The 12297-nt window shown below is 40.5% G+C and overlaps 1 protein-coding gene across 1 annotated transcript in view; it reads left to right on the top strand.

The window, feature by feature from the left end:
- The window catches only part of LOC117511958 (IQ motif and SEC7 domain-containing protein 2-like), a 92047-nt gene that overhangs the window by 66095 nt on the left and 13655 nt on the right, over nucleotides 1–12297 (top strand). The window contains exon 3 of the mRNA XM_034171892.1: nucleotides 10743–10910. Within this exon, the coding sequence (XP_034027783.1) occupies nucleotides 10743–10910 (168 nt within the window). The remainder of the gene's footprint in view (nucleotides 1–10742; nucleotides 10911–12297) is intronic.

The following is a 12297-nucleotide window of genomic DNA, read 5'->3' as shown; positions in this document are numbered from 1 at the left end:
TGCATGACTTGCAAAGGAAGATGTCGGAGACCAAGGAATACTCATAAATTGGATTTGGTTGCTTATGAGAGTTGCAAATGTGTTTTCACTGCAGGCTTATCAGCCTCTGAAGGTCAAAATGCCCCATTGTTTTCCTCCAGAAGAATTTCTACAGCCTTGGTGAACCATTCAGCTGCCTTCTCATCTTTTGCAACTCCAGTCATTGCACACACGGACAGAAAATGACAAACTTAACTCATCTGCCACTCACACATCAATAGTGACTGATACGCATGCCCCCACCCCTCCTTTGTGTTCCTGTCCCCATCCCCCACCCCATCCTGGCCCCCACTCATGCCACTCCCTTCCCCCGCCGGGGCGCAGTGCAGCTTTAGCTGCGGCAGTTCCCCATTCCCCCCCCAAAGCTGGCCGCGCGAACACGTGTTGCTGCACCTCCCCCACACTCACTCACATTTCCTGAATTTGGATGACGGACTGTTTCAAAGTTTAGCGTACATAAACAATCAAATGTATATGTGCGGTTGTTTTAATTCTGATGGGCCATTATTACATTTAACTCGTAATAATTTTGGATTAATTGCTGTATATTTGTTGGAGGTAATTGGGTGTGGAGTAAATTGCCCTTTTAGGGATCAATAAAGTTGTGTAAATCTATCTTCAGTTAACAAGGCTCCTCTCTGAGTGTATCGCTAATTTCAAAATTTAGCAACAACAGTGTGGGGCAGTTTGTGAGTTACTTCGATGACTTAGAGGCATGTGCGTGGTCCTTACAAGACTGCTTAAAGTCCATTATCCATGCACCTGGCAGCTACGCAGGACCTGAGAGGCTATTTTTGGAGTGGCTGCCCTATTGAGCACACAATTCCACCTGCTCTGTGGGCTGGACACTGTATATAAAATAATTATTTTGAGCGGATGAATCATTTTCTGCCAAACATTGGATGCTGAAAACACCTCTTATTGTTTCTGGAATCACAGAGGACTGTTTCAGCTGGACGCTTTTTTTCCTCTCTTTCCTGCTCCTTGTGGAATGTATATTGGAACAGCTTAAGGTAACTATTTTTAATGTTTTTATAGCTTGATGAAACAGTTCCTAACTGTAAAGGTATGTCTATGGTTGATTTAATATCTTGTTAATGGATCACATGAGCTCTGCTGTGTGTAGGCAGTGACTCATCACGCTCCAAAGGAGGATGTAGGCAGAAGCCAGGTCACAAAAGAGTGATTTTTCAGTCAATAATGGACAAATACAAAGTTAAAATTTGGATAACTATGTGAAAGTGGCTGTGTGTTTAAAGCGGCGGAAGAAATAACTCCTGTGAAGCCGCGAAAAACAGCGCAGAGCTGCCATTCTGCATACATAATGAGGTGACTTGTAAGGTGCGGAAGAAATAAAGATTTTTTTTTTCAATCAATCAATTCAATCAATTTTATTTATATAGCGCCAAATCACAACAAACAGTTGCCCCAAGGCGCTTTATATTGTAAGGCAAGGCCATACAATATAAAGCGCCTTGCCTTACAATATAAGCTCACAGGGGGTCAGAACGACCCCCTGTGAGCAAGCACTTGGCGACAGTGGGAAGGAAAAACTCCCTTTTAACAGGAAGAAACCTCCAGCAGAACCAGGCTCAGGGAGGGGCAGTCTTCTGCTGGGACTGGTTGGGGCTGAGGGAGAGAACCAGGAAAAAGACATGCTGTGGAAGAGAGCAGAAATCAATCACTAATGATTAAATGCAGAGTGGTGCATACAGAGCAAAAAGAGAAAGAAACATTCAGTGCATCATGGGAACCCCCCAGCAGTCTAAGTCTATAGCAGCATAACTAAGGGATGGTTCAGGGTCACCTGATCCAGCCCTAACTATAAGCTTTAGCAAAAAGGAAAGTTTTAAGCCTAATCTTAAAAGTAGAGAGGGTATCTGTCTCCCTGATCTGAATTGGGAGCTGGTTCCACAGGAGAGGAGCCTGAAAGCTGAAGGCTCTGCCTCCCATTCTACTCTTACAAACCCTAGGAACTACAAGTAAGCCTGCAGTCTGAGAGCGAAGCGCTCTATTGGGGTGATATGGTACTATGAGGTCCATAAGATAAGATGGGACCTGATTATTCAAAACCTTATAAGTAAGAAGAAGAATTTTAAATTCTATTCTAGAATTAACAGGAAGCCAATGAAGAGAGGCCAATATGGGTGAGATATGCTCTCTCCTTCTAGTCCCCGTTAGTACTCTAGCTGCAGCATTTTGAATTAACTGAAGGCTTTTCAGGGAACTTTTAGGACAACCTGATAATAATGAATTACAATAGTCCAGCCTAGAGGAAATAAATGCATGAATTAGTTTTTCAGCATCACTCTGAGACAAGACCTTTCTAATTTTAGAGATATTGCGTAAATGCAAAAAAGCAGTCCTACATATTTGTTTAATATGCACATTGAATGACATATCCTGATCAAAAATGACTCCAAGATTTCTCACAGTATTACTAGAGGTCAGGGTAATGCCATCCAGAGTAAGGATCTGGTTAAACACCATGTTTCTAAGATTTGTGGGACCAAGTACAATAACTTCAGTTTTATCTGAGTTTAACAGCAGGAAATTAGAGGTCATCCATGTCTTTATGTCTGTAAGACAATCCTGCAGTTTAGCTAATTGGTGTGTGTCCTCTGGCTTCATGGATAGATAAAGCTGGGTATCATCTGCGTAACAATGAAAATTTAAGCAATGCCGTCTAATAATACTGCCTAAGGGAAGCATGTATAAAGTGAATAAAATTGGTCCTAGCACAGAACCTTGTGGAACCTTAGTCTGTGAAGAAGATTCCCCATTTACATGAACAAATTGTAATCTATTAGATAAATATGATTCAAACCACCGCAGCGCAGTGCCTTTAATACCTATGGCATGCTCTAATCTCTGTAATAAAATTTTATGGTCAACAGTATCAAAAGCAGCACTGAGGTCTAACAGAACAAGCACAGAGATGAGTCCACTGTCCGAGGCCATAAGAAGATCATTTGTAACCTTCACTAATGCTGTTTCTGTACTATGATGAATTCTAAAACCTGACTGAAACTCTTCAAATAGACCATTCCTCTGCAGATGATCAGTTAGCTGTTTTACAACTACCCTTTCAAGAATTTTTGAGAGAAAAGGAAGGTTGGAGATTGGCCTATAATTAGCTAAGATAGCTGGGTCAAGTGATGGCTTTTTAAGTAATGGTTTAATTACTGCCACCTTAAAAGCCTGTGGTACATAGCCAACTAATAAAGATAGATTGATCATATTTAAGATCAAAGCATTAAATAATGGTAGAGCTTCCTTGAGCAGCCTGGTAGGAATGGGGTCTAATAGACATGTTGATGGTTTGGAGGAAGTAACTAATGAAAATAACTCAGACAGAACAATCGGAGAGAAAGAGTCTAACCAAATACCAGCATCACTGAAAGCAGCCAAAGATAACGATACGTCTTTGAGATGGTTATGAGTAATTTTTTCTCTAATAGTTAAAATTTTATTAGCAAAGAAAGTCATGAAGTCATTACTAGTTAAAGTTAAAGGAATACTCGGCTCAATAGAGCTCTGACTCTTTGTCAGCCTGGCTACAGTGCTGAAAAGAAACCTGGGGTTGTTCTTATTTTCTTCAATTAGTGATGAGTAGTAAGATGTCCTAGCTTTACGGAGGGCTTTTTTATAGAGCAACAGACTCTTTTTCCAGGCTAAGTGAAGATCTTCTAAATTAGTGAGACGCCATTTCCTCTCCAACGTATGGGTTATCTGCTTTAAGCTGCGAGTTTGTGAGTTATACCACGGAGTCAGGCACTTCTGATTTAAAGCTCTCTTTTTCAGAGGAGCTACAGCATCCAAAGTTGTCTTCAATGAGGATGTAAAACTATTGACGAGATACTCTATCTCACTTACAGAGTTTAGGTAGCTACTCTGCACTGTGTTGGTATATGGCATGGCATTAGAGAACATAAAGAAGGAATCATATCCTTAAACCTAATTACAGCGCTTTCTGAAAGACTTCTAGTGTAATGAAACTTATTCCCCACTGCTGGGTAGTCCATCAGAGTAAATGTAAATGTTATTAAGAAATGATCAGACAGAAGGGAGTTTTCAGGGAATACTGTTAAGTCTTCAAGTTCCATACCATAAGTCAGAACAAGATCTAAGATATGATTAAAGTGGTGGGTGGACTTATTTACATTTTGAGTAAAGCCAATTGAGTCTAATAATAGATTAAATGCAGTGTTGAGGCTGTCATTCTCAGCATCTGTGTGGATGTTAAAATCGCCCACTATAATTATCTTATCTGAACTAAGCACTAAGTCAGACAAAAGGTCTGAAAATTCACAGAGAAACTCACAGTAACGACCAGGTGGACGATAGATAATAACAAATAAACTGGTTTTTGGGACTTCCAATTTGGATGGACAAGACTAAGAGTCAAGCTTTCAAATGAATTAATGCTCTGTCTGGGTTTTTGATTAATTAATAAGCTGTAATGGAAGATTGCTGCTAATCCTCCACCTCGGCCCGTGCTACGAGCATTCTGGCAGTTAGTGTGACTCGGGGGTGTTGACTCATTTAAACTAACATATTCATCCTGCTGTAACCAGGTTTCTGTAAGGCAGAATAAATCAATATGTTGATCAATTATTATATCATTTACTAACAGGGATTTAGAAGAGAGAGACCTAATGTTTAATAGACCACATTTAACTGTTTTAGTCTGTGGTGCAGTTGAAGATGCTATATTATTTTTTCTTTTTGAATTTTTATGCTTAAATAGATTTTTGCTGGTTATTGGTGGTCTGGGAGCAGGCACCGTCTCTACGGGGATGGGGTAATGAGGGGATGGCAGGGGGAGAGAAGCTGCAGAGAGGTGTGTAAGACTACAACTCTGCTTCCTGGTCCCAACCCTGGATAGTCACGGTTTGGAGGATTTAAGAAAATTGGCCAGGTTTCTAGAAATGAGAGCTGCTCCATCCAAAGTGGGATGGATGCCGTCTCTCCTAACAAGACCAGGTATTCCCCAGAAGCTTTGCCAATTATCTATGAAGCCCACCTCATTTTTTGGACACCACTCAGACAGCCAGCAATTCAAGGAGAACATGCGGCTAAACATGTCACTCCCGGTCCGATTGGGGAGGGGCCCAGAGAAAACTACAGAGTCCGACATTGTTTTTGCAAAGTTACACACTGATTCAATGTTAATTTTAGTGACCTCCGATTGGCGTAACCGGGTGTCATTACTGCCGACGTGAATTACAATCTTACCAAATTTACGCTTAGCCTTAGCCAGCAGTTTCAAATTTCCTTCAATGTCCCCTGCTCTGGCCCCCGGAAGACAATTGACTATGGTTGCTGGTGTCGCTAACTTCACATTTCTCAAAACAGAGTCGACAATAACCAGAGTTTGATCCTCGGTGTGTCGTCGAGTGGGGAAAAACGGTTAGAAATGTGAACGGGTTGGCCGTGTACACGGGGCTTCTGTTTAGGGCTACGCTTCCTCCTCACAGTCACCCAGTCGGCCTGTTTTCCCGGCTGCTCGGGATCTGCCAAAGGGAAACTTTTTAAAGTGATCCACATGAGTTGCGGCAGCAGGTGTATATAATTAAAGCGGCCACCTCATTATGTATGCAGAATGGCAGCGCGCGAGCAAAAGAGCGATTTTGCAGAAATAAATGGACGAACACAAAGTTAAAAGTGGGATCACGGTGTGAAAATGACTGTGTTTAAAGCCAGGGAAAAAATAAAGCCAGCAAGCCCCAGAGCCAGCGAGGAGCACAGAGATGGCTGTCCAGGAACCCTTCAGACTTCAGACAACTTTATTGATCCCAAAAAAGGGCAATTATGTTTACACTCCAATTACCTCAGTCAAGATACAGCAATTAATCCACAATTATTACTTGTTTACCGTAATAATGGCACACATCAAAATTAAAGACAACACATATACATTTGACATTGTTTATGTGCACTAAACTTGAAGCAGTCCGTCATCCGAATGGAGGCAAAGTGGGTGAAGGCCGCTGCAACTATAAGTCGCGCCGCCAGACAGACAAGCTTGAGAGAGGACGAGGCCTGCCGCAGGGAGGGAGGGGCAGAGAGTGATAAGAGGAGCTGGAGCATGCTTTGGTCCATGTGTAAGTCTGTCAGTTTGTTGTCCTTGTGGGTTGAGATAAGAATGGAGCCAAATAATCTCACCAGAGCCTGGATAAATTCCACTGGAGGAAAAACAGTGGGCAATTGACCTTGATGCTAGATAGCCTGTAGTGTTGCAGCCGAGCAATGAAAAACACTTTTTATAGTTCCCCACACTCAGCCAAATCCCAGTTATAAATTAAGAATATTCCTATCTTTGAATTAAGAATATTCACCGGCCTCCGAAACCTTCAGCTTCAACTGGTTCGGTTCTAGCTGGTCTGGTGCCTTACAGGTAGACAGCAATCTGGTGCACAGCGTACAACCGTGGGTCTATTTTTGGACTGTGTTTAAAAAATGTGACATCTTTAAATGCTGCTGTGAATTGAAAACCCACACTTTAAAGGGACCAGGTGTAGGAGGGCTGGAGGTTTGGACCAAACCCATGCCTAAACGTCCGCCAACATCACGTTATCATGGTGTTATCACGGCACTATGTGGCTGAGCTTGGCTGATGCAAGCCATTCGAGGCTCTAATGACAGGTCAGTTGTGGCTCACTAGAGGCTGCTGCATGGCACATGATGGGTACAGAGAGGCAAATAGAGGCACCTTAATAGCGGATACATGGTAGATGAAAACGTGGGTCATTCTTTGAATAATCACTAACACACCCATGCGTGGCTCATTATTCATGGATTATTATTCAGTGGGACCCAGGCTTTACTGACAACCGACAACAGACGTCATCATAAGGGCTAGAAACAGTAAGTAAGAAGACTGCAAATCCTGCTGGCTAGGTTCAGTAAGCTGGGGACTGCCATTCTCTCCTTATATCTTTATTTGAGGCACTTTGTTGTAGTTAGAAAAGTAGTCTACCGTGGAGGTTGGCTGTGGTGCTTTATATCAGGCTAATTGTCATCATTGGGGTTCTATCTGCCAGTAAGAAGTTGGATGATATAGGGTTAAAACACACAGATCATGAAGAACTAACACCTGTGTGCACTATCGAAACCAAGATGGATTGCCAGCTGGAAGTGTTGGCAAAATTCGTTGGCATGGGTACAAGGAGCACCCTCTTGTGAATGGATTTGACAAGAACAAGATCAAGGATGAAGCTGTTAAATGTGAAATAATAACATTACATCAGACCCATTCTGCTGCTTCCCTTTCAACTTGACACAAAATATGCATCTATTTGACATAATGCATCTAAGTTGACATAATGATTATTACGTAGCACTTCATAATAACTACACCTTATTTAGCCATAATTAAGCATGAATTAATACATAATGAATTAGTAACAAATAATTAAAAATGACTCATACTTAATAAGAATTATACTAATATACTTAATTATACCAGGATGTGAGGTTTTGTCTTGTTTTATTTTCATGTTTTGGTTAATTTTGTATTGTTCGGTTGTTTCTCTTGCTGGGGTTTTCCTGCTTGGGTTTATCTGCCCCTGTCCCTCTTGTCTGTCTCTCCTGTTGCTTGGTGGTGGGCGTTTCCCTCTCTCTGGCCACACCCTCATTCTGGTGCGTTCCATGCACATCTGCACCCAATCTGCAACTCATCACCTGGGTGTACTTAAGGTCCTCATTTTGCCCCGCTCCCTCGCCAGATTGATGCACCTTGCGCCTTCTCTTGAGCTCTATTTTTGTGTATTTCTGACCTGCTTGCCTCTCGTGTGTTATGACCACCTGCCTGTATTATTGCCCATGCCTAAGCCTGATGTTCCATGTACTTCTCGCTTGTTGGACTGCCTTTTTGTGTACCGGACCCCGAATACTGCTTCAGTAAACTGCTTTTATTCACAGAGCTCTGTTGCCGAGTCCTGCATTTGTGTCCAGCCTTTCTGTGAAACCAGACCTGATAAATTAATGCTTTAGTTCAAATAAATAGTCCCATGCATTAACACATTGTTTTTTTCATACTTAATAAATCATGAACAAACTATTTGTAAGTGCACGTATGTATGCACTATTACGCCATGAGTTAGACATAAATTAATAAATGATTTACTAATTGTGCAATGCATGAATAATTCAGTTGCTAATAGCTAATTAAGTGTGAACTTTAGAGAAGTTTAGAACCATGAAGTTTAGACTACTTATGCTTTATTACATATTTATTAATGTATGTATCCTTCCTATGGACCTGGTGCCCTGTGTCCTTAAGTTGAATGAATACATTAATTCATTTTCTTTTCAGCATCTTCTTCTTCTGAAACCATTTGATGAGTTTTAAAAACTTTATTTTTGTTTTCTCACCATTTATATACCTCCTGAGTTATGTGAATTGGGTAATTTTTGACCATAAAATGTTATTAAAATTTCATATTGTTTAAGGACCTATAGTTCCTATATATTCATTTTGTGAATTGTTTTGTAAATTGTGTCAGTAGCATGGCCCAAGCAGAGTGTCACCCCTTTGAGACTGTGTCTGCTTGAGGTTTCTTCCTCAGAGGGAGTTTTCCCTTACCACTGTTGCCTGTGTTCTTGCTCTAGGGTTAGTAAGGTTAGACCAGGGGTGGGCAATCATTTGCCATGAAGGGCTGAGACACTGCAGGTTTGAGTTGGAATGATGTGTGAGTCCAGAATGTTTTTAGAAATTTAGACCACAACAATTTTTAGAAGAACTCAACTCTTTTATTTTCTGTTAATTATGTAATATTTATTGTTACTGTCTTAATGTATTTACAAATTGTTTAGGCTCTTGTTATAATTATTATTATTGTTATTATGTCATTACTACTTCTATTTTTTTCATTTGATTTTTAAATGGACCACAATGGAAATAAGTTTTTTTCACTTTCTTCTTTCATCCATGTATTTTTAACATATTTACAATTATATGCACTTACACTCATGCTTTTAATATAAAGATGATTTACTGCCCCCGACTGGAAAGACGTGAGTCCAAAATGTAATTAGCAACGTTAGTTAATATTCATAGATTTTCCAAAATTATTAGTCCCATCAGTGTTCCATTTTGGTGCCATTCATCCTTGATGCAAAATACATAAGCACACCAAACAGCAAATACCAGCTGTGCTCTGTTTGTCCCTGAGCGAAGTTGGATGCACACAGGCACAGCTGTTTGTCTTTATGCATGCAGGTGCTTCTGATTTTAGACACAAACAGGGTAGAGATCAAACAATACATATTTCACGTAACATGAGACTGAACTCATTCATGGTAACAGCAACATAACCTAACTAAAGTGACTAAACCTACAAAATCACATTAAATCAATAACATTAACACTGTTAAACTAACATGAACCACAATAACGTCAAAACCCCAAACCTTTATGGTGCATTGCAGCACAACATCCATTGTTTATTGGTTAACTAAAAGTGCAGATTTCTTCAAAAATATTTGTCCTATTAACTTTCTGTTTTCACAGCATTCATTCTTGACCCAAAATATATAAGCAGACCAAAAGGCAAATGTCAGCTGGCCCCAGTTTTTGCATGATCGAAGCCACACACACACACACACACACACACACACACACACACACACACACACACACACACACACACACACACACACACACACACACACACACACACACACACACACACACTGCACACAGAGGCCACTTGGCTATTATAACATAGAATTCAATTCAATTTATTTTATTTATATAGCACAAAATCACACCCATTACTTCGTTACTTTCACTCTCATGAAAATTGTCTTTATGGAAAACTGCATTCCAAAACAGAATGCAGTGGCTCAGAGAGGTCGCCCTGAGCAAGTGGTCCACAGGCCGCTGTGTCAGCTTCAGTCAAGGCATCATATATTACAGGATCAGCTTGATAAGGAACTATTAATGAAAGTGTTATGGAGGAGAGTTGGAAATAAATAAGTTTTCTACTTCTACTCATTCCTTTTCGAATATGAAAAAAACCACCAGTGATTGACAATTTCTGTTGCTTGATGGTTTTCATTGTCCATGAATATTTTTCACTGATGTGGACTTGTTTGTATGACTTTATTTATTTATTTTTTTGTCCATTTACGTTTGCAATACATTTCAATTCATTGTAATTCAAATTAATTTATTTATATAGAACCAAATGACAACATGAGTAAGGTCAAGCCTCACCAACTCCTCCTGATCAAGCACATAGGTAACAGTGGAAAATTCAATTAAACAAAATGACATCCTTTTCTTCTGTAATGTGAAATATATTTGAATGAATATTTAAATGGTTGTGCAGGATCTAACTCAGGGGTGAGCAACTTGTTCCAGAACGGGCCAAGAGGGTGCAGGTTTTCTTTGCAGCCACTGACTCCACCCTTTGATTTCACTGATTAATATCACTTTGCGTAGATGGAATCAGTTAATCAGTGAAATCACCTGGTGAAATCAGCTGCATAGAAAACCTGCACCCTCTTGGCCCTTTCAGGAACAAGTTGCCCACCCCTGATCTAACTGGAGAATTGGTTGCTTCATTTGCAAAGAACAGTCATTTATTTTAATGAAAAGAGACAGTTCCAATATCAGCAAAATGTGCATTGTTTTGCCCTTTACACAATAACTTTATCAGAGATATATAAAAGTATCACTTGTCCCCCTCCAGGCTGGCTCACCTGTCTCTCCGACCAGTCCTGCAAGTCTGGCCTGGGCTCAGCACAGTCGTCACCAGCCGGCCAGTCTGGCACTCCGAAAACAGGAAGAGGAGGAAAGCAAACGCAGCAAGGCACTATCAGACAGCTATGAACTCTCAACAGACCTCCAGGACAAGAAGGTGTGAAGGACAAAATCATCAACATGATGTACATACAGTTAACAATATTCTATAGTAAATAAATGTGTAAACAGGATATGTGGGCTTGAAATAATAGCAAAAAATGTGATTTTGGTGTAAAAATATCCTATTCTATAAACTGTGTTATATGTAGATAAAGTGACATAGCAGTTTAATCTCCTGTTTTGGGTTTACGGTGGTTTGTGTCCATTGTTCCTTCTATTCATGTCACTATCCTTGCTGCTGTGTTTGTTGTCCTTCAGCCAACAGATAGTGAAGTTTGTTGATGTTGGTCGTGCTCTCTGAGTCTGTTTGGTTGTTTGTGATTAGTGTCTCTGATGTCTTGGTGCAGCAGGCAGGTGGTCAGAAAGTGCAGCTCGGTCTCCACCTGGTGTTGTGAGCAGTGGGTCTGTCACAGTCTGTCTTTTCTGGGGAGCCAGGTCTGTCTGTGGTGGCCTTTCTCCACGGCCAGGATGTGCTCACTGAGTCTGTACATGGTCAAGGATTTCCTGAGCTTTGGGTTGGTCACAGTGCTCAGGTATTCTGCCACCGAGTTCTGACTGTTTAGGAACAAACATCATTCCATTTTACTCTGGTTTTTGGTTGATTTTTTTTTTCCAGTGCGTCACATAGTTTTCTTTTGGTTTTCTTATAATTTGGTTAAGTCTAACAGGGTTTGTGTTTAGTGGCTCTGCTTGTGTTTGTGTAGAGAGTCCCAGAACTAGCTGGCTGAGGGGGCGTCTCTCTACAGTCTCTCTGTGGATCAGGGCTTTATTATGGCACATACTGAGGTCACTGTTTTTAAGTTGGTCATAAAATTTAACTGCTCTCTTTTGAACTTTAATAATTAGTGGGTATTGTCCTAATTCTGCTCTGTGTGTCTTGTTTGGTGTTTTCCGTTAAACGTGGAGGATGGATAGAATTCTGCAACCCCAATTCCAATGAAGTTGGAACATTGTGAAAAATGTAAATAAAAACAGAATGCAATGATTTGCAAATCCTCTTCAACCTATATTCAGTTGAATACACAACAAAGACAAGATATTTAATGTTCAAACTGATAAACTTTATTATTTTTGTGCAAATATTTGCTCATTTTGAAATGGATGCCTGCAACACGTTTCAAAAAAGCTGGGACAGTGGTATGTTTACCACTGTGTTACATCACCTTTTCTTCTAACAACACTCAATAAGCGTTTGGGAACTGAGGACACTAATTGTTGAAGATTTGTCGGTGGAATTCTTTCCCATTCTTGCTTGATGTACGCTTCATAATGCGCCACACATTTTCAATGGGCGACAGGTCTGGACTGCAGGCAGGCCAGTCTAGTACCCACACTCTTTTACTACAAAGCCATGCTGTTGTAACACTTGCAGAATGTGGCTT

Source organism: Thalassophryne amazonica, chromosome 6, assembly GCF_902500255.1.
Source record: "Thalassophryne amazonica chromosome 6, fThaAma1.1, whole genome shotgun sequence".
NCBI lineage: Eukaryota > Metazoa > Chordata > Actinopteri > Batrachoidiformes > Batrachoididae > Thalassophryne > Thalassophryne amazonica.
This window is presented reverse-complemented; position numbering and strand designations above follow the sequence as displayed.